Below are 25097 nucleotides of genomic sequence, written 5' to 3'. Positions count from 1 at the left end.
TGTGAGGCCCTCCCCAACCAGGAGGGGCATGGACCTAGCCAGTAGGTGGCTGGGTCAAGCAACCCAAGCACCCTGACCACTTCCTCAGGAATTACAGGATCAAACTCTTCCCGGGTAACCAAGCGTGATTGTGCCTCGGTTGTCTTGGCCAGCCCTGCCCAGCGGGAGTCTGGGCCCAGGCAGTTCTATTTGTCGGATGACATGAATACTCTCCACAGTGGGCCTGAAGCGTTCTCGTGGACCATCTCTCTCTAGCAGGAAATGGTTCAGCTTCGAAAGGGCCACTAGCCAGCCCTCTGTGGATGCGATGAAGGTGGAAAAACGGACAGGCTGTGTGGCCCTTACTTGGCCCTTTGTGGTCTTCAGGAAGCAGGGAAAAGGCACATCTCCTGAAGATTGTGAGAGCGGTTCCCTCGGTTTCCATGTTTCTATCATGAATGACAAATGGCAGACCTAAAAAATGCTTCCCTTTCGGTCTCCCTGCCAAACCTCTGCTCGCTCGCTCAGTGGGCTTGCTCTCTGGGGGACAGGCTTAACCCTGCAGCTGCAGCTGCCGCAGCCACAAGCGGGGCTCCAGCCGCACACGAGGGACCGTCAAGGGCACTTAAGAAACAGTGACAGCCGTAAGTCAGCAGCCTCCCCCCAACCCACCCCTTGGCTTTTCCTCCCTCTCTGCCTCTTGCCTCTCTCCAGTTGAAATCCCTGCCGGAATCCTGGCTCCCCTCCCTCTCTGCTTGCTGAGCGAGCTTGTCTTCGTTGGTGTCTCCCTCGGGATTCCCAGGCAGGATGGAAAATGCACAGTTAAAGAAGGTGGTTTTATTCCTGTGCCAAGCTTTGTTTTGCTGGGTTGAGGAGGGGAGCGTGCGCGCGGAGTCGCCCCGCTGCTTCGCTTGCCAAGTGATGACGGCTCTTACTCATCTGACACCCTCTCCAAGCATTCTCCTGTCTGTATTTTCCTGGAGAGCGAAGTGCAGAGGTGACCTCCTCTCCCTCAGGCAGACACAGACCAAGGGAAAGCTGTGGCCAGGTGCACTGGGGAGCCTAAGGCATGACTCCACCAGGCTGGTCCGTAGCTACAGAGCCCTCTGCTCTCTGGGTGAAGACGTAAGAAGAGAATCTGATGGCAGACGCGTGGAACGGAAAGTTTCAGAGGCATGGCCTTTTGTCACGGGCGGGGGGCAGTGTTTGCTTTAGGACCCCCGCCTAAAAGGCTCCACTCCGGCTCCTGGAAGCTTCCTCCCCCACCCTCCTATTTGTGGTCTGGGGGCTGTCGTGAGTTACTCTAATCACTGTTGCTCTGCGACATTCTTGAAGGGCAACAGATCAAACTACCTTAATTAAAGCAGTGTTTCTCAACCTTGGCCGCTGGAAGATGGGTGGACTTCAACTCCCAGAACTGCTGGCTGGGGAATTCTGGGAGTTGAAGTCCACCCATCTTCCAGTGGCCAAGGTTGAGAAACACTGGTCTAAAGGCTTGAGAGACATCCTTTCCCTGAGCAGGAGGGAGTAGCGATTGGCCATGGCAGCCTTATCTTTCCCTAATTTGCCTAACAGCCTTTTAAAGCCATCGCAGCTGACGGCCTTCGGGACCTGTTGCGAGAGCGAATTCCGCAAGGAACGTGGACCTGTATGGAGCCACACTCGACTTCCTTCCAACCGGAAAAGGCCCGACTGTTGCTAGCGTTCCTTGGGAGGGAGCTGCTCCTGCCCCCCCTGAGCAGGCCCGGGTGGACTCTCGGGTTCTCTCTCTGTTTCCCCAGGGCCTACGTTTCCCTGTTCATGAGGCATCTCTGCGAGCCTGGTGCGGATGGGTCGGAGACCTTCGCTGATGGGGTGCCGAGGGAGGGTCTCTCCAGGCAGCAGGTCCTGACACGGATAGGCGTCATGTCTCTGGTTAAAAAAAAGGTACGGAGCCATTGGGCAGGAAAGGCGGATGGATAACGAGGAAGCGCCCAGCGCCCTTTTAGATTACTTGGCACTGGTGTGGGCAGGGCTTCTTTCCCCAAGGGAAAAAGAAGGATGTGTCGGTTTAAAAGATGCTCTGATTTGTTTAGGGGGATCGGGGTGGGGTGGAGGGGCTGTGGAGCTCACCTGCTCGGGGGGCTCTAGCACGGACTGAAGTGCATCATTGTAAATCCGTACATTGGCAAACAGTGTGCTTCTTGATCTGGACATTCTGTAAAATTCCAACCAAGAATTTGGTGGGGTAGACTTCTCTATTTCTTTGTACTGCTTTATTTTTGTAACCCTTGTCGCTGCAGTCTGAAATACGCTTGCTCACCGGGGCGGGGGGTGTCGTTTGCGTGATAGGTGCAGGAGTTTGAACATATCAACGGCCGCTGGAGCATGCCTGAACTGATGCCTGACCCCAGTGCTGACTCCAAAAAGTCCTCCCGAGCTTCATCCCCCACGATCAAAACCACCACCACCACCCCAGAACCCAGTTGCACCAACACTCCCTGCACCTCCAAGCCAGGTACACATCCTCTGGAGGGGGGAGGAAGGGGGGATCTGTGGCGAGGGGGACCTGCATCCCAAAACCCTTCCACTCAAAGTGTGAGAATCCACCCAGCCCCATTTAATTCAGGCCCAATAGTGGAAGGTGGATTTGTCGGTATCATTTCTTCTCAGGATTTCATTGCTGCCTTCTTATATGAGTCTGGTTAGAGCTACTAGTATTCTGGAGTAAATCGCTTCAAGTCAGCCTCACGGGGTTTCAGGTCGGATTCTTAGACAGCGAAAGAGTCGAGTTTACTAAGGTGGCCGTGGTATTAGTAGCATACATCAGACTGAATTTTGGTGGGTTAAACTGAATGGACTGCATGGTTGTAATGTTTGTATTTTTGCAAGCTGCCCAGCCACTTGGGATGCCTGTACGTGTGTAAAACAAATACGTAGAACGTTAAATGCTGTGGGACTTCGAAGTGACGGGGGTGTGGCTCAGCTCTGAGTGAAGACAGGCAGGATACAGGGGGGTGCATCTTTTGGGAAGGAAAGGAGGTTCGATAAAATGGAGGCGGGTTGCTGTGTTCTCTGTTCCATCAGCTACTCCAGCTCCGAGTGACAAAGGAGATGGGGCGGTCTTGACTGAGAAGGAGGATTCAGAGGCCAGGGAGGAGAAGCTGGAGAAGGAAGCCAGGAGCGGGGAGAAGACGGAGGCAGAGGTTTGTGCTCGTCCCTGCTGGACAACGTGAGGGAGATATTGGGGGAATCTGTTCTGAAAGGCTTATTCCAGAGAAATCTCCCTGGTGCTGGTAGGAAGGTGACAGAGGAAGGCCTTGCGGGTCCCCGGCGGTCGTCCTTTCACCTGCTCCCCTGTTACAGTCCTCATTTGTTGTGTCCATTTTGTTTTTAGAAAAAGCCAAATTCCAAAGTTAGGCTTTAAAAAATGATTTAGCTTGTGGACATGACCACGTGATGTTCCTCTAGTATTGGTATTAAATAAGCCTGAGCGCTTTGAAGCCGCGTCAAGGGCATCGCGCGGGCTGCTGGCCTCGGGGGAGTGGCAAATGCCGGTCTTCCGCCACCGTTGCGTGCTGTGACCTGCGGGCCTCCGTAGGGTCTCCTTGACGGGAGCTGTCCTTGGCCCCCGCCCACCTCGATGCTGCTCTATCAGGAGCCTTACGTGTAGCCGTCTGCCTTGCATTTCCCAGCCTTCAGCGCCCGAACAGCATGTTGCTGCCACGTTCCCAGGGGAAAAGGTGGAGCTGGATTCCTCGAAAAAGCCTGAGGAAGAGGGACTGATGGTAGTTGGGGAAAAAGAGGCAGAAGCTGAACCTGCGGTCAAGGAGGAAAAAGAGAAATTGGGTAAAGCTTTATAAAGAAGATTCTTTTAAAAAGAATGAAAAGGGGGAAGGGAATGACAAGGGTCAGATCGGAGCATTAAGAAGGTATTTACCTTTGGAAAGCAGTAAAAATGCATTCCACTCTGGAAGAATGCAGCCAAACAGAAAGCATTCATCCTTTTCTTACCTGTGAGGGGATAAATACTACAGTCTTGGGTCTGCTTTCAAGATAAATGCAGGGTTCTTGGATGCTAGTGACAGACTGATGAGAGATGGGAATTCTGGATGAGAAAGAGAGAGACTTGGTTTCCCCGCCCAGCACTTTGCCAGTTTCAAAGATTCTCATACAAGAGAAGGGTCTGCAAACCGGAAGGCTCATGGGATGATCAAAGAAGGGTGCACATGGAACCTTTCAGTCCCTCCTTTTAAATCATCGTGATGACACCCTGAAATTCCCATCTGCTCTTTGCTGTGGAAGAGAAAAAGAATACAGGTCTGCGGAGAGTGTTTGGAGAGGTGTCCTTGGCAATCCATTGCAGGAAAAGCAGCAGAGAGTCTTGAGAAGCCTTAAATCCGTCTTTCTCAACCTTGGTATCTTTAAGATGCGTGGACTTCAACTCCCGGAATTCTGGGAGTTGAAGTCCACACATCTTAAAGTTGCTGAGGTTGAGAAACACTGCCTTAAATCATGAGAAATGTATCAGGCATTTCTGTTATCAAATGGAGTCTCCTCCCTCGGGTGCGTGAAACGCTAACCTAAGTTGGAAGGCACAACGGTATGAGGAGACAGAATTATATACTGGGAAGTTGGAGGGGAATGAAATGCAAGAAGCACAGATTCTGACAAGTCCCTTAGAATCAGAGCAGCCGGTGATGGCGGGAGGAGTGTGTCGTGAGCGTGTTCTTTGTTAGATTTTCATCCGAAGCGTTTTGAAAGCGTACCAAAAAGAGGGGTGTTGATAAAAACACAACAGGACCTCAGCCCCTGAAGTTTCTGGGCGTGTCCTGTGCGGAAGATCACAGAGGCCATTGGCAGAGTGGGCATTTTCCCCTTCCCTCCTCCTCTCATGTTCCTCCTCTGCTTCCAGACGCTGATTTGGAGAAGCTTGTGGCAGATGAAAAGTTCACGGAGAGTGACGACAGCAAGGAAAAGGTGGAGGGAGAAGCGCAGGACACAAAGAAAGGTAACGCGTGCTTTAGGAAGGACCCACGGGCATCTGCTGGCCAGGAGTTCACCCCGCAGCAGGACTTGCACCAGAAGCCCTTGCACTTTATGGCTGGTTTGGGTCCGCCGCAGGGCTGCTCACGTCCCGGCTGGGAAGAGGTCGTGTGACAGCTGTCCAGGTTCTCGCATTTTGCTGGTCTCGGCTGCTGGGCGAGGCCCGCGGCAGGGTCCGTAGCAGCTGCTTTGATAGGATGGGAGAACTGATTGCTGCGTCCAGCCCCACTCTTTCCCCCTCCAGCAAATGGCCGGCTTCTGCGGGAGGATTCCGCGTGGTCCGCGCTCCAGGCAGACTTACAAATTGTGGGTGTGCCTTTGATTGAGTTTGGCTGGCGCTTCTCAGCAGGGAAACCTTAAAAAGGGGTGGAAAAGTGGGTTTTGTCCAAAATCAGATGGTATCTTTTTCTCTTAAAAGAAGATGTGAAAGCGGAGCGGGAGATGGCAAAGGAGCCCAGAGTTGGCAGCATCAAAGATGAGAGCCGGAATAATGGGAAGAAGGAAGACAAGATGGAGAAGCCCCGGTTTATGTTCAACATTGCGGACGGTGGCTTCACAGGTAAGATGCGGTGCAGAGGTCTTCCTTTGTAATTTAGATTGATGAAGGCCACCCCACTCAGCACAGACTCTAGGCGGGGTACAGTTAATCCAATACAAGACTACGACACCTAAAACAACCCAGAAGAAATAAAACAGTATAAAATGGAATATAACGGGAGAGCCACACGCCATACCCAAGTCAAACTACGTGCTACAGCAGCCCTGTCTCAGAGCTTGGGGAAAGAGCCAAGTCTGCAGGGTTGGGGCAACAAGCAGCACAGCCAGGGCGGGGAGTGGCGCACACTGTCCAATTGTGACTGCCTAGAGTTTTTGTCACTGAGGAAAAGAAAAATGACCCCTCTCCCACATGATTACGATGACGGGTGAATTAAGCCTTGATTTGGGAATATCATTGCTGTTTGAGATGTTGGCTGTCCATAACCCTCCTGAAGAGAAACGGGGGTTGGGGGGTTCAGCTGGTTCCTCGGATTTACCCGTGGGCATCTCCCCCTCCTCTTCCTGGCAGAGCTCCACACCCTGTGGCAAAATGAAGAGCGAGCTGCCATCTCCTCCAGCAAGCTCAATGAAATCTGGCACCGCCGGCATGACTACTGGCTGCTGGCGGGCATTGTCCTGTATCCTTTGACGTCCAAAAGGAGGGGACCTGTGGCTCTGGGCAAGGAAGGGCAACAGGCGCCATCGCAGGGGAGTGGGAGGGGAGGCATTCCCGGAACAAGACACGGCCTGGGTCTTGGGAGAGAACGGTGCAAATTCATCTAAGTGGGGATGGGGAGGCTTCGAGATTTTCAGAGGGCTTTCCAAACTGCACCGTTGGGGTGTGTGCGCGTGCGTGCTGGGGGAATAGGGTGGGAGGGTTTACTGAAAAGATGGTTTGGGAAGAGGGTGAAGAGGAGGAGAACTCCGTCCTTGAAGCCAAAAAGCTCCTGGGGATCAGCCTTGGGTTGACCCGCCTGCACTCCTTGTGTGTCTCCCTGGCTGAGAAGCAGCCCCGCGGGCTCCTGCCTGCAACTGTGGAAATCCCTTAACGCCCCGGCAGGCACGGCTACGCTCGCTGGCAGGATATTCAGAACGATAACCAGTTTGCCATCATCAACGAGCCCTTCAAGACGGAAGCCAACAAGGGCAACTTCTTGGAGATGAAGAACAAGTTCCTTGCCAGAAGGTTCAAGGTGCGCGTGTCTTCGGGTAACGGATGGGAAGGCAGGGCTCCCTCGGGCTTAGAGATAGAACCCTGTTTCTCCATGCCCAGGGGCCTTGGTCACTAGAAGCGCTACAGAAACGTACCAGAGGCTAAAGCTGGTTCAACAAAAGAGAGTTTCTGTGTTATGTCCACACTGACAGCGCGCATTATGCTTCATGGGATGTTCTGGTTCACAGAACATGTTACGGTGGGTTCCTACACGGTGATAAACCACCAACTACCCGTATTAGTCTAGTCTGGCATGTTGTACAAACCCAGCCATGTATTTCTGCTGTTTTTTTTCCCCGTTCAATCATGCCCAATTCTCGGAGACTGCCTGGAGCAGTCCCTGCCGTTTTCTTGGCAAGGTTTCAGAAGTGGTTTGCCCTTGCCTCCTTCCTGGGGCTGAGAGAGAGGGACTGGCCCAAGGTCACCCAGCTGGTTTTGTGTCCAAGGCGGGACCAGAACTCACAGCCTCCCGGTCTCTAGCCTGGTGCCTTAACCACGACACCAAACTGGCTCTCATTTGTCCTATAAAGGTTTTATATTGTTTCTTATTATTATTTAAATTATTCTTCCTAATCAGAGAAGTTTTCAAGCTGGTTTATAGATCAGTAACAAGAAGGTAATTCTAGGGCTAGGCTGATTGATTAGGTGCCATCAAGTCGGTGTCAACTCTTAGCCACCACATAGGTGGATTTTCTGTATGACAATCTGTCCCTAACCTGGACCTTAAGCTTATAGATTTAAAAAACCATGCTCTCACGGTTTCCTTCCTTCCTCCCTTCCTTCCTCCCTTCCTCCCTCCCTCCCTCCCTTTCCTTCCTTCCTTCCTCCCTCTCTCCCTCCCTCTCATTCCCATCTCCTTCCTCCCTCCCTCCCTCCCTTCCTCTCATTCCCATCTCCTCCCTCCCTCCCTCCCTTCCTTCCCCCCTCAGCTCCTGGAGCAGGCCTTGGTGATCGAGGAGCAACTCCGCCGGGCTGCGTACCTGAACATGACTCAGGACCCCAGCCACCCGGCAATGGCCCTCAACACCCGCTTTGCTGAGGTGGAGTGTCTGGCCGAGAGCCACCAGCACTTGTCCAAGGAATCCTTGGCCGGCAACAAGCCTGCCAACGCCGTCCTGCACAAGGGTAAGAGGCGGGTGGGTAGGCGGGCCCGAAGAGGACAGTCCACGTAGCTCCCCATCTGGCCTCTGTGCATTCTCCTTCTGTACCACACTCTGAACCCATTAAAGTGTGGTTGTGATGAGAAAAGCCGCTGTGTGTGGTTGTCTCCTTGATCCTGCTCTGTGTATCTTTGGTATATCTGCTTTGGTCTATCCATGGAGTATCCCACAAGTATCTTCTCAAAGGCTGCCCAGCCGTCTGTGTGCCATCTGAGCATCTTCAGTCTCTTCTGAACATTTCTCTCCTCCCCCTCTTGAGCATGCTTGCTGAGAATCCTCCAGTAACTGTGGAATGAGCATCTCTGCACAAAAACACCTCTTGTGTGCCTGATAGAGCTTTAAAACAAAACTCCCAGAGAATATTCTTGAATATTCAAGAATATTCTTGAGGTACCAAGTACTTCTGGGCTATCTGGCTTGGCGCCCTTTTAGTATATCTTGTATACTTCACTGAGTATTGTGTGAGTTGCACTGATTCACCGTTGTCCCCATCAAAATGTCATGTGAATACTTCTGATATATATACACGTGTGTGTGCGTGTGTGTGTGTGTGTGTGTGTATATATATATACGTCACCACCTGTATAGTTTTGGTGCATTACTCAAGTATCTCTGGCTTGTTTCCCTGTCAATTTCTCTGGTGTTCCCTCACAAGTAGCATGTGAGTATCTCCTAAGCTTAGTTTCCCTTTGGTGCGTTTATTTCTCTTCCTACCCAGTTAGGATAAACTGAATATCAAATGCTTTCCGGCTGATAGACTTCTGGCTTCGATCCCTTCCCCTTGAGCAGCAGCAGGAAAAACAGCTAGCCAGAACCTTGGCCCATCTTGGAACAGCCAGCTGTAGCCGTGGGGAAAGAAGGCTCTGTCCGGGAAGGCGGGCAACTCTGTCCGGGATGCCAGGAAAAGCCACCTCTTAACTTTGGCCCTGACAGATTTTGGTTTCTCTTCTCTCTCCTTCTTCTTTTCTGTGGGTGGGCCAGTGCTGAACCAGCTGGAGGAGCTTCTCAGTGACATGAAGGCAGATGTGACGCGCCTGCCGGCCACGCTTTCCCGCATCCCTCCGATCGCCGCCCGCCTCCAGATGTCCGAGCGCAGCATCCTCAGCCGCTTGGCAAGCAAAGGGAACGAAACCCAGACTACTCCGGTAACGGCCCGCCTCCCCCCCCCCTGCTTCCCACTCAGTGTCGCAGTGAAGTTTTCAACTGGGGAGAAACGGGGCTGTCCACCCTGCGACCTCACCTTGTCTTGCTCTGTTGCATCAGGGTGATCTGAAATGTAGAGGGTTACGAGGCCGCAAAATGTTTATTAGCTCATCGGTGTTTCCTTCTGAGCTGTGAAAGAAGAGGTGGCGTGAAAGATACAAGCTAGTAAGACGAGGAAAGGCTTTTTCCAAAGGGGGAGAACAGTCCCTCCGTTCTCCATTCTCTGCTACAGTTTTGCATCAGGCACGGAGGGAAGGGGTTTTCCTCCCTCTGCAGCTAGCACAGAAGCCAGCTGGGCTGGGGAGGATGGTGGGAAGAACCCTACTTAAGAGGCCCCGACGTCCCCTCTGCTGGGCTTTTCATCTGCAGTGTGATTGGAACTTGGTTTCCCCCTTCCTTCCTCCTCCTTTCTTGTCGCCTTTCTTCGCAGGCTTTTCCCCCTGGGCCCTATGCCACCCCACCTACTTTTGGGGGCTCCTTTGGTGCCACCCCTGGCGGGGGACTGCCCACTATGGGTGCCAACTACAGCCAAATGCCAACTGGCTCCTTCATAACAGGTCAGTTGTGGGTGGGTGGGTGAAAGAGGATGGGGGCAGCCACACACCCTTGCGGGTAGGGACACCGTCGCCGCGGCTGCATGGGAAACGGACAGCGTGTTACGAGGGCACTAAACGCCCAGTATTAGAGAAGAAACCCTGCCCCACCTCGCCGTGTAGAAAGAAAATTATCTCTCAAGCAGAAATCAGGTCCCAGGTTGTTTGGAAAGAAGCCCTCGATAGGATGTTGGAGAGAGAGACCCACCATCCCTGGCTTGTTTTCTTTGGCTCAGGGTATTGGTGTGCAGGGAAAAGGTGCGGGGATTTGGGGCAGGAGCCAGAAAGGAGCCTTCACTGGAGCCTTCCTCGTAGGTGGCCTTCATGGGCGATTCCGGGTTGGGGGGGGAAGGGGCAGTTATCCCAGTTATTCTGCCACAGGTGAGACAAAAACTCAAAGGCCCAGGGATGACCATGGCCAAGCGGCAAGCCCTAGTGGGGACCACTCTTGGCTAGTTCAGAGTGTCCGAGCTCTCACCACGGATTTGGCTTTTGAGACGAGGGAACACAAAATAGGCGTCTTTCACATTCTCCCTCTCTCTCTCTCACACACACACTTGTGCTGAGCTTGCTTTAAATAAGGGATGCTGGTGGTCAACACTGAGGGAGAAAGTGAAAAGAGAACAAAGAGCTTTGAATGTCCCTTGGGTGGAAAGGTGGGACATAATCTCTTGATTGTATGAACCTTGATTTCAGCAGATGTCAGAGGGGACAGAGAAAATGGTAAACTTTGAGGCAAGAGTGGGCTTTGTCCCAAGCCGCGTCTGGCGGATTGGTCCAGGTGACATTCCCACCTTCTCTGCGTGTCGCACAAATGCATAAACCCGATTTGCCATTTCACAGATGTGAACTATGGACGGCTAAAGCGGATAATGTATTTGGGTGACGGCCCACCCGGGTTACCAGCCTCAGAAGAGATGTAACTCTGGCCCCGCTCTCCCCCCCCACCCGTGTGTCGTTGCAGCCAACGGTCCCCCCGTGATTGTGAAGAAGGAGAAGGAGGGTGAGAGCTTGGAGAAGAAGGAGGCGAAGAGCGGGGAGGTGATTTGCATAGACGACTGAGGGGCGGCTGGGCCAGCTCTCCCGCCAAGCCCCATCTGCGCCGGCCACCCTGCCTCCGGCCAATGGGCCTGCTGCCCTCGAGCCCCTCCTTTTTATTTCCGGATTGTGTGATGGCTTTGCCATGGAAGCGGGGAGTGCCGGTGATCGCTGCCCCTCTCGGGACCCCTGCCTTGGATTTAGTTGCTCTTCCCGAGCCCCTCCCTCCCTGCTTCGGGGAAGGGGGGAGCCCCACCTCGGAACCAACGCAGTGGGTCCGGAATGACCAAGAGGTACTCGGGAGCCAGGACCGACCTGGCTCCTCTTCCTGGCTCGAGGTGCTAGAAGGGGGCCAACTTAGAACTGGGATCCAGGCCGTTTGGGGTTTTGACAGGGGAGGGGGCAGCCTGCCTCGTGGTCTTTGCCCCCAGCAGTGTTGAAACTTTGAGCAGCACTGCAAAATGACTCTATAAATACGAATATATATATAATGTATACACACTCACCCTGTATGTTTAACCCCCTCCCCACTCGTGCTTGGCCTCCCTGCGGGGTGCGAACGCAGCCGGCTGGGGAAGGGGGGGACGCTCCCCCACCACGTTCTGTTCTGAGAACACGCGGGAGCGGGGAGCAGGCGCCCTCGACCCAGGAGTCTCGGGAGCCTTCCCAGCAGCGCCCCCGCCGTGGGGGGGCGAGCCTGTTTCTGCCCCCCCACCCTGAAAGCAAGGCGGTTTCGAGGGGTGGGGGTGGGGAGAGGCGGCCGCAGGGCCAAGCTGCACTCCTGGGTTTGTTGCTGAATTTCAAGTCACTTCTTGTTTAAATCTTGCAGAATAAAGGCACTGTTTCCTTGGCTACGTAACCCCCCCGCATCTGCCTCCTTTTGTGTAGGCCGACCAACTCACACGTTTTTGTTCCGTCACCAGCACGCTTTTTTCACAAGAACGGGATGGATGCGAACAGAGCCGCTAAATGCTGGGCGGCCGGCTGGGTGGTGGACGATCGCGTCAAGATCTAGCAGTGGGTCCAAGGCAGCATTTCTCAAATCTCAGAGGTGTGGACTTCAATTCCCAGAATTCGTCAGCCAGCATTGAAGTCCACACGTTAAAGCGTGCTGGCTGGGGGATTCTGGGAATTGAAGTTTTAACGTTGCTGAGACGGAGAAGCACCGGTCCACGGAGTCTGTCCAGAAATAGGGGAGGGGAGGGAGGGAGCAAGAGTTAAAAAGAGGTGGATGCTGGAGAGGAGAGCAGACTAGAAGATAGGAACCTGGCTGCTTTGGCAGCGTGAAGTTCGTAGAGGGAGGGATGGCACTCGAAGGACAACCCCCGCCAGCCCTAACCCTTTGTCTCCGTGACCTGGGAGCGGGGCTCCCTGCTAGGACGCGCCAGCACTCCTCCTCCAGCTCCGGTTCGCTTGACAAACTTTCACATGATGCTCCACGCTTAAAAATAAGAGGTGGAAAAACCATGGCGGTGCATCCTAACCGGAGCATTAGACGCCAGGCGCAGACCACCTCCTGTGGGCATCAGGTTGCGTAACACCGAACAAAGATAAGGAGCTCACGGTCTAAAATGATACACCCCGTGGTCTTTTGGAGGTGGGGAAAATGCAAGGATGTGACAAGACTACATCGTGGCGTAGCTTCAGAGGGCCCTCTAAAACGCCTGATCAGTTGATCGGCCTCAAGAAGTCTGAGCGAGCAGAGCGGTCTTTTTCTTCCTCAGTTATTCATCTTGGACTTGATCGGTTGAAGCGCTGCGTAGACCTTGCTAGCTTTTTACCGCTGAAGGGTGTAGGAGTGTGTGTATTGGGGTGGGATGTCATTGAAAAGCTGGATTGAGTTGCCAAATGTTCCGATCTATAGAACGCATTGCTGTACAAAAGGAACGTATTGCTTGTTCATTGAGAGATGGGTTTTTGCTTTTACGGAGTTCCCATTTAAAAAAACACAGGAGTCTGCGCTTAAGACACTTTTTTCCCTATTCTGTGAGGTAACAAGAAACCCAAGACGTCAAGACAGCCTTCTTAAAGCCATCCTCTCTGCTGTGAGCTTTATGTACATAGATGTTTTAGAATGAGATTCCTCGGCCACCGAAAGCTTGAGTCACATCCCGCCGTGCTCCGCCGCTTTGCGAGTAGCTCGCTGCCTGCTGCAGAGCTTCAGGCCAGGGTGGACCAAGCATGGTGACTCGGGCCTCCTACACAGCCCATTAAAGCAGCACTTGTCTCGGGTCACGTGGGGCGGGGAGATTATAGGTCCAGAGCGATGAGCAAACAGGATATGATTGGTGAAGCTGCAGCAACCTTTGGGGAAATTGGGATCAAGATTCCAAGGATCAAGCGCCTGCCGTGCTACAGAGGCCTCTGGCCTGAATCAACCAGATGGAGAAACCAGAGGCTGCAAGAAGATGGTTGCATTCCACAATCGCTGTGTTCCTTCACCTACTGCAAGTTAGGACCATCACCTAACTGCAATCCCAGAATGCTGGGCACATGGCCTGGGGAGCTTTGTCCACGCCAACTATGGAGACGACAATGCTGGCTGTGTCAGCCACGAATGGAACCGACCGGGATCCATTCCAATCACACCACCAGCAAATATTTAAAATCTTACATGTTTATTCACATTAAATAACTTGTAATTGCCAACCTATTAAGAGCAGAACAATATAAATATGGAATTATTGTTTCGAACACATTTCACAGAAATGCTTCTTTAAAAAATACACAGCATTTAAAGCTCGGTTTTCCAACAAGGGCACAAGATCTAACACGATCTGTCTCTAGGTGCAAACTGTTCACGTACAGGATTCCCAGAGCAGGAAAAGACCCTGCAAAACGTTTTCCTGCTCACAATCGGCGCAACCAAAGAAAAGGCCATCCTGATAAAAGACTCAACTCAGCGCAACAGATGACAAGGCTACGCTGAGCTCCGAAAAATCACTTCTTCAGGACTTGCTGCTGCTCCTACGGATCAGCAACGCTTCTAAAAGTCAGGTTTGATGGCTTCACCAGAGAGACCTTTCAGGATGTTTCAGGTCTATGGATCTGAAGGAGGTCCCAATCCAAGCACAGAGATAGGGCAGATAAAGGAACCCCAGCAGGAAATGGCAGTTCTATTTATCGGACAGAACCCCCACGGAACCATAATTCCAGAGATGACGACTATGAACTTGTCTTCGCGATGCTTCAGCGCTGTTCTCTGTAGGTTGGAAATAGGCCATGTAAAATCTCTTAGCCTCTGAGATTTAAGTGAAAGTATGATGAACAAAGATTGTAGGTAGCCCAGCACCTGCTTGTCCTCCTCCAACCAATAACCGTAAAAATGATTACAGGGAAAACAGTCCACCACCCTTGAACCGTTCGTTCAACTTTTTAGTCACATGGACTACCGCAATCCCCTTGCCAGGGTATCTGGCTGGGGGCGGGGAAGTACCTTCAGAGGATAACGTCTGAGTTTTCGGAAGACAGAGTCTGAATGCGTTGGGGGGGTATTAACAGCTTCAAAGAAGTAAGTCAAGAAACGGCTCTTAGCTTGGAAGAAACATCTTCTAACCAAACATGACTGGTTATACCATTCCTCCCTCCATTCAACTTCTGTCGTCTGCTGCATTTCACAATGAGAAGTGGTGGACTGAAAGAACTTCTATCGATCCTTCTTGGGTCACGTCAGCACAGCCCAACAGTAATATGAAACAGGAACTCCAAGGAGGCAATCCACCGCATCCTATCCAAAATGGAAAGGGCACCCGTCACCTTCCACGCGTTGTACGGAAAGCAGCCTCACAGATAGCCCACCCTTGCAGATGCAGTGCAAGCTGCTACGTTCCCTTGACGTAACTGATCGTAAAATAGCTCGTCCAGGTACGGCTACCGCTGCTCTTCAGATGACATAGCAAGTCACAACTGCCAAGTCCTTCGTTTCAAATCCATAGGCTGTGGGGGAGAAGAGCGTGTCACTGATGTTAACAGACAAGGGGTAAACCCACTCTGCACTCATAAACATCTGAAATGCTAGCTTTTAAAGTTTTGCCTCCACAGAAAGCATGCATTTAAAAAAACCATTCAGCCATAACTGTTCAACTCCCACATCTTGGCACACCCACATCAAATGCTCAATTCCAGGCCAAAAGCGCCCTGGAGACACAAGATTTCCACCTCCAAAATGTCTAGTTATCTGTACTTCCCTGATTTAACCTATTAACACCCTCTCTCTCTAGTAAGAATTTAACACGTGGAAAATCTCTTTACCTCCCAAGGAGCTGTTTTCATAGAAACTGATCAGAACTCCCAGTAAGTAACTAGCCTTTCTATCTATGTGGCATTTACTATAGCCTCAAGTCCCTTTCATGGGCAAGTTATTTTCCCCTCCACCCCCTCAAAAAAAAAGAAGAAAAAACAGCAAATGCAGTAATCAAAGTATAAAGGCTAACAAGCATAAGCAGCTAAGACTTCACCTAATGGGACAAATGGAAGGATCTTTCTCACGCTTAAGAGGAGACAGACTGTTCCTGATCAGGTTTTTCCCAAGGGAGAAGCAGATTCTCTGCCCAGTTGCAATGTTAAGGATATGCAGGCACTTAAATCTAACTAAATACAACACAATGTGCTGTTGAATTGTCTCGTGGGACTGACGCGTGTTCTTAGGGTCCCTGAGTTGCACCTGGCTACGAGACAGAAGTTGGCTCTTGCCTGGAAAAACAAGAACCTTCAGCCAGAGCTGACACTTTCCTTCTTGAGTTTTCGGCCTGCCAAACTGAAAACAGGAGGTCTCCATTCCTTGCTTTTTCATCTGCAGTCTTACTACATCACTTTATGTTCCGTACTCCCCACTTTAGTTGCTGATATCAAAGTGGGATAAAGTGGCAGCAGAAGGCTTATCTAGCTTTATGCCTTTTATACTGCTTCAGCTGTGCAACTAAGCAGCCTTCAGCATTATTTATTTATTCTTTATTTAAAACATGTATACTTATGTTTTAATTAAAGGATTCTAGGGTGCTTGGTACTTTGACTACTGTAGCTAGAAAGGAGGATACAGATCTAAGTGACTGAGAGCCAGTTTGGTCTAGTAGCTAAGGTGCTGGGCTAGAAACCAGGAGACTGAGTTCTAGTCCCACCTTAGGCACGAAAGCCGGCTGGGTGGCCTTGGGCCAGTCACCCTCTCTCAGCCCAACTCGGTGCAATGTAGACTAGCCTCCTCGTGGTGCACCCCGGACAACGTGGCTTGTCACAGCTAAACAGTCTGCACATCTGGCTGCTGGACCTCACAAGGGTTTCCCAGCAAGAAAAAAAAGCAGCATGAACACCGAACTGCTATGCTATATGATTTTAAAAATACTTAATTTATTTGATTTTTATCCCACCTTTTTATTTTTATAAATAACTCAAGGCAGCGAACATACCTATCACGCCTTCCTCCTCCTATTTTCCCCACAGCAACAACCTTGTGAGGCAGGCTGGGCTGAGAGAGAGTGACTGGCCCAAGGTCACCCAGCCAGCTTTCGTGCCTAAGGCAGGACTAGAACTCTCAGCCTCCCGGTTCCTAGCCACTAGACATCAATAAAACACATCATTATATATAGAGTCAGCACCCTAATCCATAAACACATTCCATGCGGATGCTAACGGTACTACCACTCATTACAGCCGAAACCCCTACCCCAGATGCTCTTTGGAACAGCCAGGTCTTCAACAGCTTCCTAATGGTCAGGAATGTTCCTTTATGTCCCAACACAGCAGGACCTTCCTTTTGTAGGAAAGACCGTCTGCCTAAGCAACGCAAGGCGCTTCCCAGGCCAAGGCCGATACCTAAGTGTGAAGCTCACTGCAAGTCTGAGTCACTTTGACTACTGTAGCTAGAAAGGAGGATACAGATCTAAGTACCAAGCACCCTAGAATCCTTTAATTAAAACCTAAGTATATATGTTTTAAATAAAGGTACATATTTAGAACCCACGAATCAAAAATTAAAAGACACACAGAAAGCTAACCGAATCGTCTTGATCCCAGCCACCAAGATGGATGTCTATCAGAATGATTTGTAAAGCAGGCAGCTCTGCAGAGAGTAAAATGTGCGCATCATCGGGATGGCAGGGTAAACACAACAAATCCAAGGAGGTATTGTTGGCTGAGGCTTGTGGGCATTGTAGTCCAGTAAACCTGGAGGACACCACGGGGGAAAGGCTGGATCATGCAGGTTTCAGTGACCTCCACCAGCCCCAGCGGTGAGTTAATTTTAACCGCGTTCCTGGCGTTGTCGCGCACGAGGGCCTCAGCACCTGCACCGGGGTGTCCCACACTCTTGAGGCACCTCTCCACAGCTGTTCCAGGGTCACCACCCAGAATCCACCCTCTCCTGGAGGCTCGTCGAAGGCTGCAACGGCTTCGCATTTGACGGATCCCCTGCCCAACCCGGGGCACTCGGTCAGGAGCCTCCCCTTCAAAGCCTGGGCTTACTTAGCGCGCTTCCCTGAATCGATCCACTTTCTGGACGCCAGCACAGCTGAGCCTCTGCACAACACTTTTAAGGCAGGGCGCCTCGGCCTCGGCAAGCTGTGCGGACTTCTGCAACTCCCAGAATTCCCCAGCCAATCCCGGGAGTTGAAGAAGTCCGCACAGCTTACAGCGGCCGAGGCGCCCTGCCTCAAGGCACACAGAAGCTCCGCCAGCTCAAAGCGAGCCCGGCTCGAGGTCTCAGCCGACCCGCTTAAGCATGCCTCGGGAGTGAGAGCAACTGACGGCCACGACCCTCCCCCGCTGCCCCGTTCACAGCTGGGCAGAGGCTTCCTAGCCAACGCCACTCCCTCCGCGGAGGCAGGCTGGAGACCCCGGGACTTCAATTCCCATCATCCCTCGGGCGGGACGGGGAGGGACACTCACGGTTGATTGGCTGCCGCCTCCGCCACGTGGGCACGGAGCTGCTCCGGCCCCGCCCCCTCCGCCCGGGCGCGCGCGCTGGGCCGCCGCCTGCCTTGAGGAGTTTCTTCAGCGCCCGCCAGGGGCGCCACTGCCCGTCCTCGGCGTCCTCCTCGCCGCCGTCGAGGTCCTCGTCCCCGGCCAGGCGCTCCTCGCGGCCGGCCCGCTGCTCCTCCTGCAGGACCACGCGCTGCCAGAGCTCGGCGTCGATGGGCGGCAGGACCAGGCGCCGCCGCCAGCCACCGCTCCCGCGCCGCACGCTGGCCGCCAGCAGGTTGCCGCGCTCGCGGAGGGAGGTGATGGCGCGGCAGTAAGGGCACGTGACCTCCTCCCACCAGCCCTCGCGCGCCAGCTGGCACACGCAGGCGCTGCAGATCACGTGGCGGCAGCGCGAGGGCTTCCAGGAGCCGCGCGCGCCGCCGAGCCGCCGCGGCGCGCGCCCGCAGCGGTCGTAAGGCATGCAGCAGATGCCGCACTCCAGCTCCGCCGCCTCTTCGCGCTCCGCAGCCGCCATCCCGGCGCCCGCCTTGCCTTGCCTTCCCCGCCCGCGCCCCGAGCCAGCGTCCACTGGACGGACGCGCCCCCTGGCTCCCTTCAGATATAGGTGCGAGGAAGCCCGAGCCACGCCCCCGAGCACTCCGCCCAATCAGGAACGGGAGGGCCGGGGCGCGCGCAGAGAGGTCACGCCTCCCCTGCTGTCTCTCTAGGCGGGAAAAGGCCAGAAGGGGCGGAGCTTCAGCTGAGGGGAATGGGGCGAACGACGTCGCTCAGGCAGGAATCGGTCCGGTGAAGCTCCCGTCTGCTATGGCGAAAGCTCACCTTGACCTGCTTAGCTTCTGCCTCCTGGGGCCCTGCCAGGCGCAGGGCAATTTTTACGTGCCCGTTATTTAGCACTGGACAAACACTCTTTTATCTTCTTCTACTTTTTGTATTTTTGTAATGGTTTTTATATCTTTTATTTGTAAGCCGCCCAGAGTCACTTTTATAGTGCGATGGGCGGTGTATAAATTTCATGAATAAATAAATAAATAGATGAAAAAAGTACTATACAGTGTCTGCAGTCAAGCAGTGTAACACTGTAATCCGAACATTTCCTAATGCAATAGGCTGTGCCAGCTTCCCTCCAGGCAGGGGGGACTACACCTCCCAGCACTCCCAGCTGGCACAGACTGGGGGTGATGGGAGAGGGTTTCCCCAAATTCTGGGCGGGGAAGTCCACACCTCCCAGAGCTGCCGAGGTTGAGAAACCTGGCTGATTTAATGTGCTCCAGCAAATTCAGCTGTGCTGGCTCAGCCCAAGTGTGGCTCCAGCAGGCTGGAAAAAATGGATTTCTCCCCTCCTGCTGGAGCTCTGCCTGGGGAAGCAGAAGACGGGCACCTGGAAGAACGCAGCCCGGTCGGCCGGGTAAACAGGAAGCCATCAAACCGGTTGAGCGAAGCTCCTGCCAATTTCATTCTTGGAAGCTGGAATAATCTCTGACAAAGGAGCTAAGCAGCCGGCCGTCACGAGGGCTTTTGAAATAGCTGGGCATGGCGGGCCGGTGTCCCAGCCATGCCCAGCTATGCCCAGCCATGCCCGGAGGCCTGCTTCCGGGTCAGGCACTGCGGGGGAAGAGATGAACAATTACGCCTTTCGTTTGGGGGGGAATCTGCAACCACACCTGCCAATAACCCATCTTGCGAATTGAAGCTCACGCCCTGGGCTAGGGATTGTGCTATGTGGCCTCTTAGATGAGTCACCTGCATTCCTGCCTTCACCCTCATCCTCATCCTCTTCCCATTTGTAGGATCAGCTTCTTTAACAGAAAGGACACCGAGTAGGAAAAAAATGACAAAAAAGGACTGACGGGGGGAGAGAGAGACTGTTTTATAAGGCAGTTAAGCAGGACCAGGTGGTGTCACCAGCAGGAAAAGAGTGGGCGAGTCAACGTCTTTCTAAAGGGGACGATTGGCTTTATGAGCCCTGGATTTGCAAATCAGTACAAGCTGATTTTTGACAAGACGATTATTGACAAGACGCACAGACAGAGTGCATTTTAAGGACCTCGTGCACTTCTCAGGCCTGGCATCACGAAACTTAGGCAACGATGCTGCAGGAGGTTGCTGTCATTAATTCCACAGTGCACATTCTGCCACTTCAATCTCAGTTGTCATTCCTCATAGGGGACCGAACTTGGTTGGGGCGGACTCCGGGCTGGCTGATCCACAGTCAAATGGCCTTGTTTCCCCACGGCAGCTGTGTTAGTCTGTGGTAGCCAGAAATCAGGTAGCAACTTTTCTGACAAATCACTTTTATTAAAAGACAGAAGCTGCAGCTCTCAAAAACATCTGGCTTTTAATCAAATTGGTTGGTTGGAAAAGGTGCTACCTGATTCCTGATTCGTTGTTTCTCCATAAATTCAAGAATGCTGAACCTATTCTCTCTGTTGAGCACCACCATCATCGTCATCTCTCAGCCCAAGTGCAGAAATGAAGCAGCTTCTGCATTAGAACAAGAAGCTGCTGCTGTGGAGGTTCAGTGTTTAGAATGAACACACGCAGACTAGGATATGCCAGCCAGATTAAAACTTCAGAGTCAAATCTTGCCGGCATAACAGAATTGAAGTGATTTTATTGTACAGAGGCAGTTGACCAATTAAAGAAGGACCACTTGCCTGGCTCAGTCATTCAATCAGTCGTTCAAAGACACACTTGAGTGACAACAAGCATATAATGTGCTTGCTTTGCTTCTTTTATTCTCAGACTGGTCTGATGAAAAACAAAATCGCCTCGCCTGTGACTGGAACTTACTTATGGTTTTGTGTTTTGTTTGGCACACTTCTGGTTCTCATTCATTTTCTCTTCTAATCTGGTAATTGCAGACATTTCCTCTGGCTTCTTCCAGCAGTCTGACTGACTTTTCATGCGTTTCTCTGGTCAGACCTGGCCAACTGCTTTGGATAGCTTGGCTTGCCCAGATGAAGCAAACAAGGATGTTGGATTACAACTCCCTGGGCTTTAGTCAGCATGAGCTGCTCTTGAGAAAAGACTCAGCTTTCTCCACCAGGCTGCAGTGGACAGTGTGTGGCTTTCCCAAAATTCAGTGACAGCTTTCCTTTCCACTGGCCGCCTGTGTGAGCCATTTTGTCCCTGCAATAAGCAGAACAATAGAGTGCCCGTGTCTGGCTCCTGCTTGCAGGACCATCAGTCTGTGCCAGCCTCCTCCTGCCTAAGCCAGGGGTTTTCATCCAGGGTTCTGCAAGGGGTCCCTAGGGGTTCCCTGGGAGATCACGGTTCATTTAAAACATTATTTCAAATTCGGGCAGCGTCACATTAAAGAGGCAAGTTTCATTCTTTGTTTTTAGTTTAAGAACACTGTGAATGCATCTAGACAGGCCTACCCAGGAAACAAATATAATAATTTGGTCACTTCTAGCCTCTATTTGAACCTGAATGTGCAGGGGTTTCCTAAGGCCTGGAAAATACTTCAAGGGTTCCTCCAGGGTCAACAAGTTGAGAAAGGCTGCCCAAGCTCCAGGTGAAGCAGCAGTAGCTTAAACCATGCCTTGCAGGATTGTCCGAATGGACTAATAGCAAAACTTCTCATGTTGAAAGAATGCAATGCTAACCTCTCAGTTTGTGACAGAGAAGCTTGTGGTTGTTTCCTTTTGAATAATGTAATTGCACAGTTGAGAGGAAGTGCCAGTTCCCCTGGAGGACCTTCGGCACGTGGATCAGCTCTGCTTGTCCAGCCCGCGAGGCAGTCATCCCAACGTGAAGGCACTTGTTACATGTCAAGTAGCACTTTCAGGAATCTAACTCCAGAGGTGCCATTAGGGCTGGGTGACTGGGTGAAGGTCCAGATCTCCATAAAGCGGACAGCCTAACATTCAGCATCGTGCACATTTTTTATTCACTTGTTAAACCGGGCAGGGCCAGTTTAATTGAAGCCTAGAGAATATTCACCTGGGGCAAGTGCCGCCTACCTGCCCTGCAGAAAAAACGCAGTGGTAAGTTGGCGTGGTAGAGGGCACCTTGACAAGCTAAATTTTTCACAATGCCCCTAATTGCTTTTGCTTCAGTCTTTTTTCCGGATAGACTTGATGTGCTTCCAAGAAATTCACCAGCCTGCAGCTACCCATCATTTTTATTTTCTAAGAACGCATCCATTATCTACACAGGGCTTGGAAGCTGCCCGCTTAAAGGTCACGTTGGAGGCTGGTAACGTGCACCTTGTCCGCTATGTATTTCCAGACAAAAAAAGGGAAGGGAAGGAAAATAAAAGAAGCGCACTCAAAATGTCAGGTGTCCAGAAAGTCGCAGAGGGACATCACAGTGCTTTAGCAGAAATCTCAGGAAGAAATAACAGTTCAGGGGGTTTTCTTTGCTCAAGCAACTTATCACCTGATTTGTACGGAGAAGCTGAAAACAGCACCGGGTTAAATTAACCTCCAACCGCCTCTTCAGAAGGGATGTGAGAAAGAGGAATGACGCCAGTGCAGACCAGCTGTATTTGGTTTCATCATCTAGTGTTTATTTCAACAGTTCAAATACTTTCCCCGCTCCCCCCCCCACCCACAATCAAGGAGAAAAAAGAACCTAGAATGAGCTAGATGTGCCCCCGTTCTATTGTTTTCAAGCAGGTCTTCCCCCCCAAAGTGGTCTCTGCAGATGGAGCAGCAGAGCCACCCCTAACCCGGTGCCCATCACCCCCAGGGCACAGCCAAACAGGCAGAGGCGGCCAGGTTGCAGAAGCAGCTGGGGGGGGGGTAGAGCTGGAATGAGAGAAGGCTGCGTGGCTGTGCACTAAATAAAGGCTCGAGGGAGGAGGAAGAGGAGGAGGAGGAAGGGCGGCTGACTTCTTCCAATATGTTCCCCCGTTTTCATGCTTTTCACTGGCTCAAAGCTCAGTCCCATCAAAGTTAACTTTCAGCCAGGCAGCCCTGCTGGGAGAGATTTTGCACATCCCTCCACGCATCTCTTTCCCTTCCTGAGCTGAACAAACCTCTGCTCAGCAGCAGGCTCCGAGTTCGTCCTTTCCTTCTCATCAGAGCCGATTAGGGCTTAAGCTCTAATGGGCTTCTTTTGCTTTGTTATATGAGGATGCGAATTATTTCACCTGAAAACTGAACGTATCCACTGTTTTATTCCCTTCAAATTTCCTGCATCCCCGAACAGTAAATAACGGAGGCCTCGGTGCTCTCTGAGCTCGGTGGTTTGCTGGCAGACGTTTCATTAGCCGACCGGCTGGCATCACCAGCACCCAGAGGCGCTAACCTACGGGCAACGAAACGTCTGCCAGCCGGTCGCCAAGCTCAGGGAGCACCCAGTTCAACCCTGAGCGACAGATATTCTCTGCTACTGGAACAATAAAGTCCTGAGCTTTCAGAAGGGGGGGGGGCACAAATCTATACCAGATTCTTTAAAAGTTTTAAGAACTTTAAACTTTTTTTAAAAAGTTTTTTTTTACGTAATTTTTTTTAAAAAACCAATCTGGCAGCTTGCCACATTTCCCAGGGGAGGGTCTCCTGTGTTTGATAGGTAGAAATGCTCATGGACCTGTTTTCAGTTACTATGGCTCCACACTTTGCTACCCCTGAACCTGCTGGATGTTTTCCGGGCACTTAAAAAGCGAACGCTCCAGAAAATGAGTTGCAGCCCCACATTTGTGCTAATGGCGGCCAGCCACCACAACACGGAGTGTGAGAGAGATGTACAGAAGTGGTCTGCGAAGCAGGTGCAATGCGTCTTATCTGGAAAATGGTCAGATTTGATAGAGGAGTGCTTTGCACCAAAATCAGAATGGAGATTGAGAAAGGCGAGAACGGAGGTTTCTTTGCAGGGCTTTGCCAGTTGAATAACCCTGCCCAACATCAACACCCTTCCTGTATGGCTTCTGGTGCAATGTGGCTGTTCCAGAGTCATGCAAAGGACAGAAAGCCTACTAGAGGGCAGGAATCAACGTGGGAGGCACCCGAGTGGCACCCTCTGCCATTTCAAACTGGCAACTCGGAGGCACCGCCAAGTCCAAGGTCAAAAATTGGGTCTCTTGTTGGGAGAATTTGTTAGCTGCATGCAAAGGGACGGGGCATGTTTTTGTGAGGAAGCCCACCGTCTCTTCTGACCAGCAGAGGCCCAGGGAAGAGCAGAGGTGCTACTCTAGAGTAAATTTCACAGCCAGTGCAAGGCGGAGGAAGCAGTGAGAAGTGCAAAAGGGGGCACCAGGCGTCCCGGAGCAGAGCGTGGGGTGGGAACGCAGTAACTGTCCTTCCTCTCTCCCCACTGCCCAAGTGACCCTTGACCCTGAAGGGCAATTTTATTATTGCTTTTAAAAGAGATGGCTCATTCCCTAAGAGGAGACTGGATGTGGTTTGAAAATGGATGGGAGGGAGGGAGGGAAGGAAGGGGGACTGAGGAGCTGAGAGAGAACAGAAGATGTGACACCTGCCGAGTCCCACTTAGCTCTTGGTGACTCCGTTTTCTCGGCAGCAGCAGAGAAGCAACTTGCCCTCTTTTTTTCTGAGATTTTTTCCCCTTCCCAGTTTAGTCACCAGCCCTGAGGTTCCTGGTGGTCTCCCATCCCAATCCTAACCAAGTTGGACCCTAGTTTCGCTTCCAAGATCGGCTGCAACCAGCAGGCGGTAACTGGCCTAGACAGGCAATCCAGGCAGGTAAGTTGACCTGCAAATTTGCTTCTTGAGAAATAGAGGGGAGGGGTCAAAAAAGGCAAGATGGTGGTTGCAATTGCACGATCAGCGGGTCACCCCTTTTTTATGTGCATCGTAAGTGTACATGCGCACAAAAAGGGCTGAGGCCTTGATCACAAGGTCACAACCTTGATTTTTTTTGACCTTGCAGGTGGCACTCTACGTGCCCTCCTTTTTGGGGGGAGGGAGGAACAATAAAGGACGAAAAGGGTGAATCACAAAGCTCTCCTGGACAGATTACTTTTGTGAGGAATGGAAGTAAGAACAAGGGAGGCCAAAAGAATTGAAAAGTAAAACGCAAACACGGAAGAGTTAAATTGGGGTTTAAAGGGTGATGGGTTGGAAGCACAAAGGATCTGTTTTTGCTTCACAGCGTGTGGGATTTTCCCACTTACGTCCTGACTGAGGCCAACCTAACGCTTTGGCAACGCCGCTCAGGGATTTCCGGCATGGTGCTGGTGTTCATCCCGGAGAACTCTGGACCGGTTGTGATCGTGATGGTTCTGCAGGTGTTCCTTGAGCTGACCTTCCCCAACCTGGCGCCTTTCGGACCGGTGTTGAGCCTACAACCCCTGGGACTCCCCAGCGAGAAGGCCCCCCAGTCGCCACGTCACACGACCCCCAAGAGAGGGAGAAAACCAAGCCATGGAAAACAATCCGGAGAAACAAAGAGGGACGGTAGAGTGACTCCACACAGGGACAGGGGGTTGCAGTTAAATCAAGGTTATCTTACACCGAGGCAAGTCAA

General features: G+C 51.9%; 2 protein-coding genes and 1 long non-coding RNA gene across 8 annotated transcripts in view; 2 read left to right on the top strand and 1 right to left on the bottom strand.

Moving 5' to 3' along the window:
- The window catches only part of CHD3 (chromodomain helicase DNA binding protein 3), a 55835-nt gene extending 44228 nt beyond the window's left edge, over positions 1-11607 (top strand). For 4 of the 5 annotated variants that reach the window (XM_063301655.1, XM_063301656.1, XM_063301653.1 and 1 more), the window contains exons 29-40: positions 1761-1905; positions 2311-2476; positions 3046-3164; positions 3654-3807; positions 4874-4969; positions 5423-5563; positions 6071-6179; positions 6602-6734; positions 7684-7879; positions 8896-9059; positions 9548-9674; positions 10675-11607. In XM_063301655.1, coding sequence (XP_063157725.1) covers positions 1761-1905; positions 2311-2476; positions 3046-3164; positions 3654-3807; positions 4874-4969; positions 5423-5563; positions 6071-6179; positions 6602-6734; positions 7684-7879; positions 8896-9059; positions 9548-9674; positions 10675-10772 — 1648 coding nt within the window. In that variant the 3' untranslated portion in view covers positions 10773-11607. The remainder of the gene's footprint in view (positions 1-1760; positions 1906-2310; positions 2477-3045; positions 3165-3653; positions 3808-4873; positions 4970-5422; positions 5564-6070; positions 6180-6601; positions 6735-7683; positions 7880-8895; positions 9060-9547; positions 9675-10674) is intronic. The other variant, XM_063301654.1, reaches the window with a different exon arrangement.
- A 1803-nt stretch (positions 11608-13410) lies between these two features.
- Positions 13411-18184, bottom strand: RNF227 (ring finger protein 227). Its single transcript, XM_063301652.1, has 2 exons — positions 17628-18184; positions 13411-14684 (listed from the first exon to the last, which is right to left on the bottom strand). The coding sequence occupies exons 1-2, from the start codon at positions 18175-18177 to the stop codon at positions 14632-14634; spliced, it is 603 nt and encodes a 200-aa protein (XP_063157722.1). The 5' UTR covers positions 18178-18184; the 3' UTR covers positions 13411-14631.
- A 2373-nt stretch (positions 18185-20557) lies between these two features.
- Positions 20558-25082, top strand: LOC134495955 (uncharacterized). Of its 2 annotated transcripts, XR_010067857.1 has the most exons (4): positions 20558-20722; positions 23184-23379; positions 24185-24313; positions 24723-25082. It is a non-coding gene; the product is annotated as an uncharacterized LOC134495955 (long non-coding RNA). The 2 variants fall into 2 exon arrangements; XR_010067856.1 differs by lacking the exon at positions 20558-20722 and having other exon boundaries at positions 23023-23379.
- Positions 25083-25097: the final 15 nt, after the last annotated feature.

The sequence above is a fragment of the Candoia aspera genome, chromosome 4 (assembly GCF_035149785.1).
Source record: "Candoia aspera isolate rCanAsp1 chromosome 4, rCanAsp1.hap2, whole genome shotgun sequence".
Classification (NCBI taxonomy): Eukaryota; Metazoa; Chordata; class Lepidosauria; order Squamata; family Boidae; genus Candoia; species Candoia aspera.
Note: the sequence above shows the minus strand (reverse complement) of the source record. Positions and strands in the feature narration are given on the sequence as shown.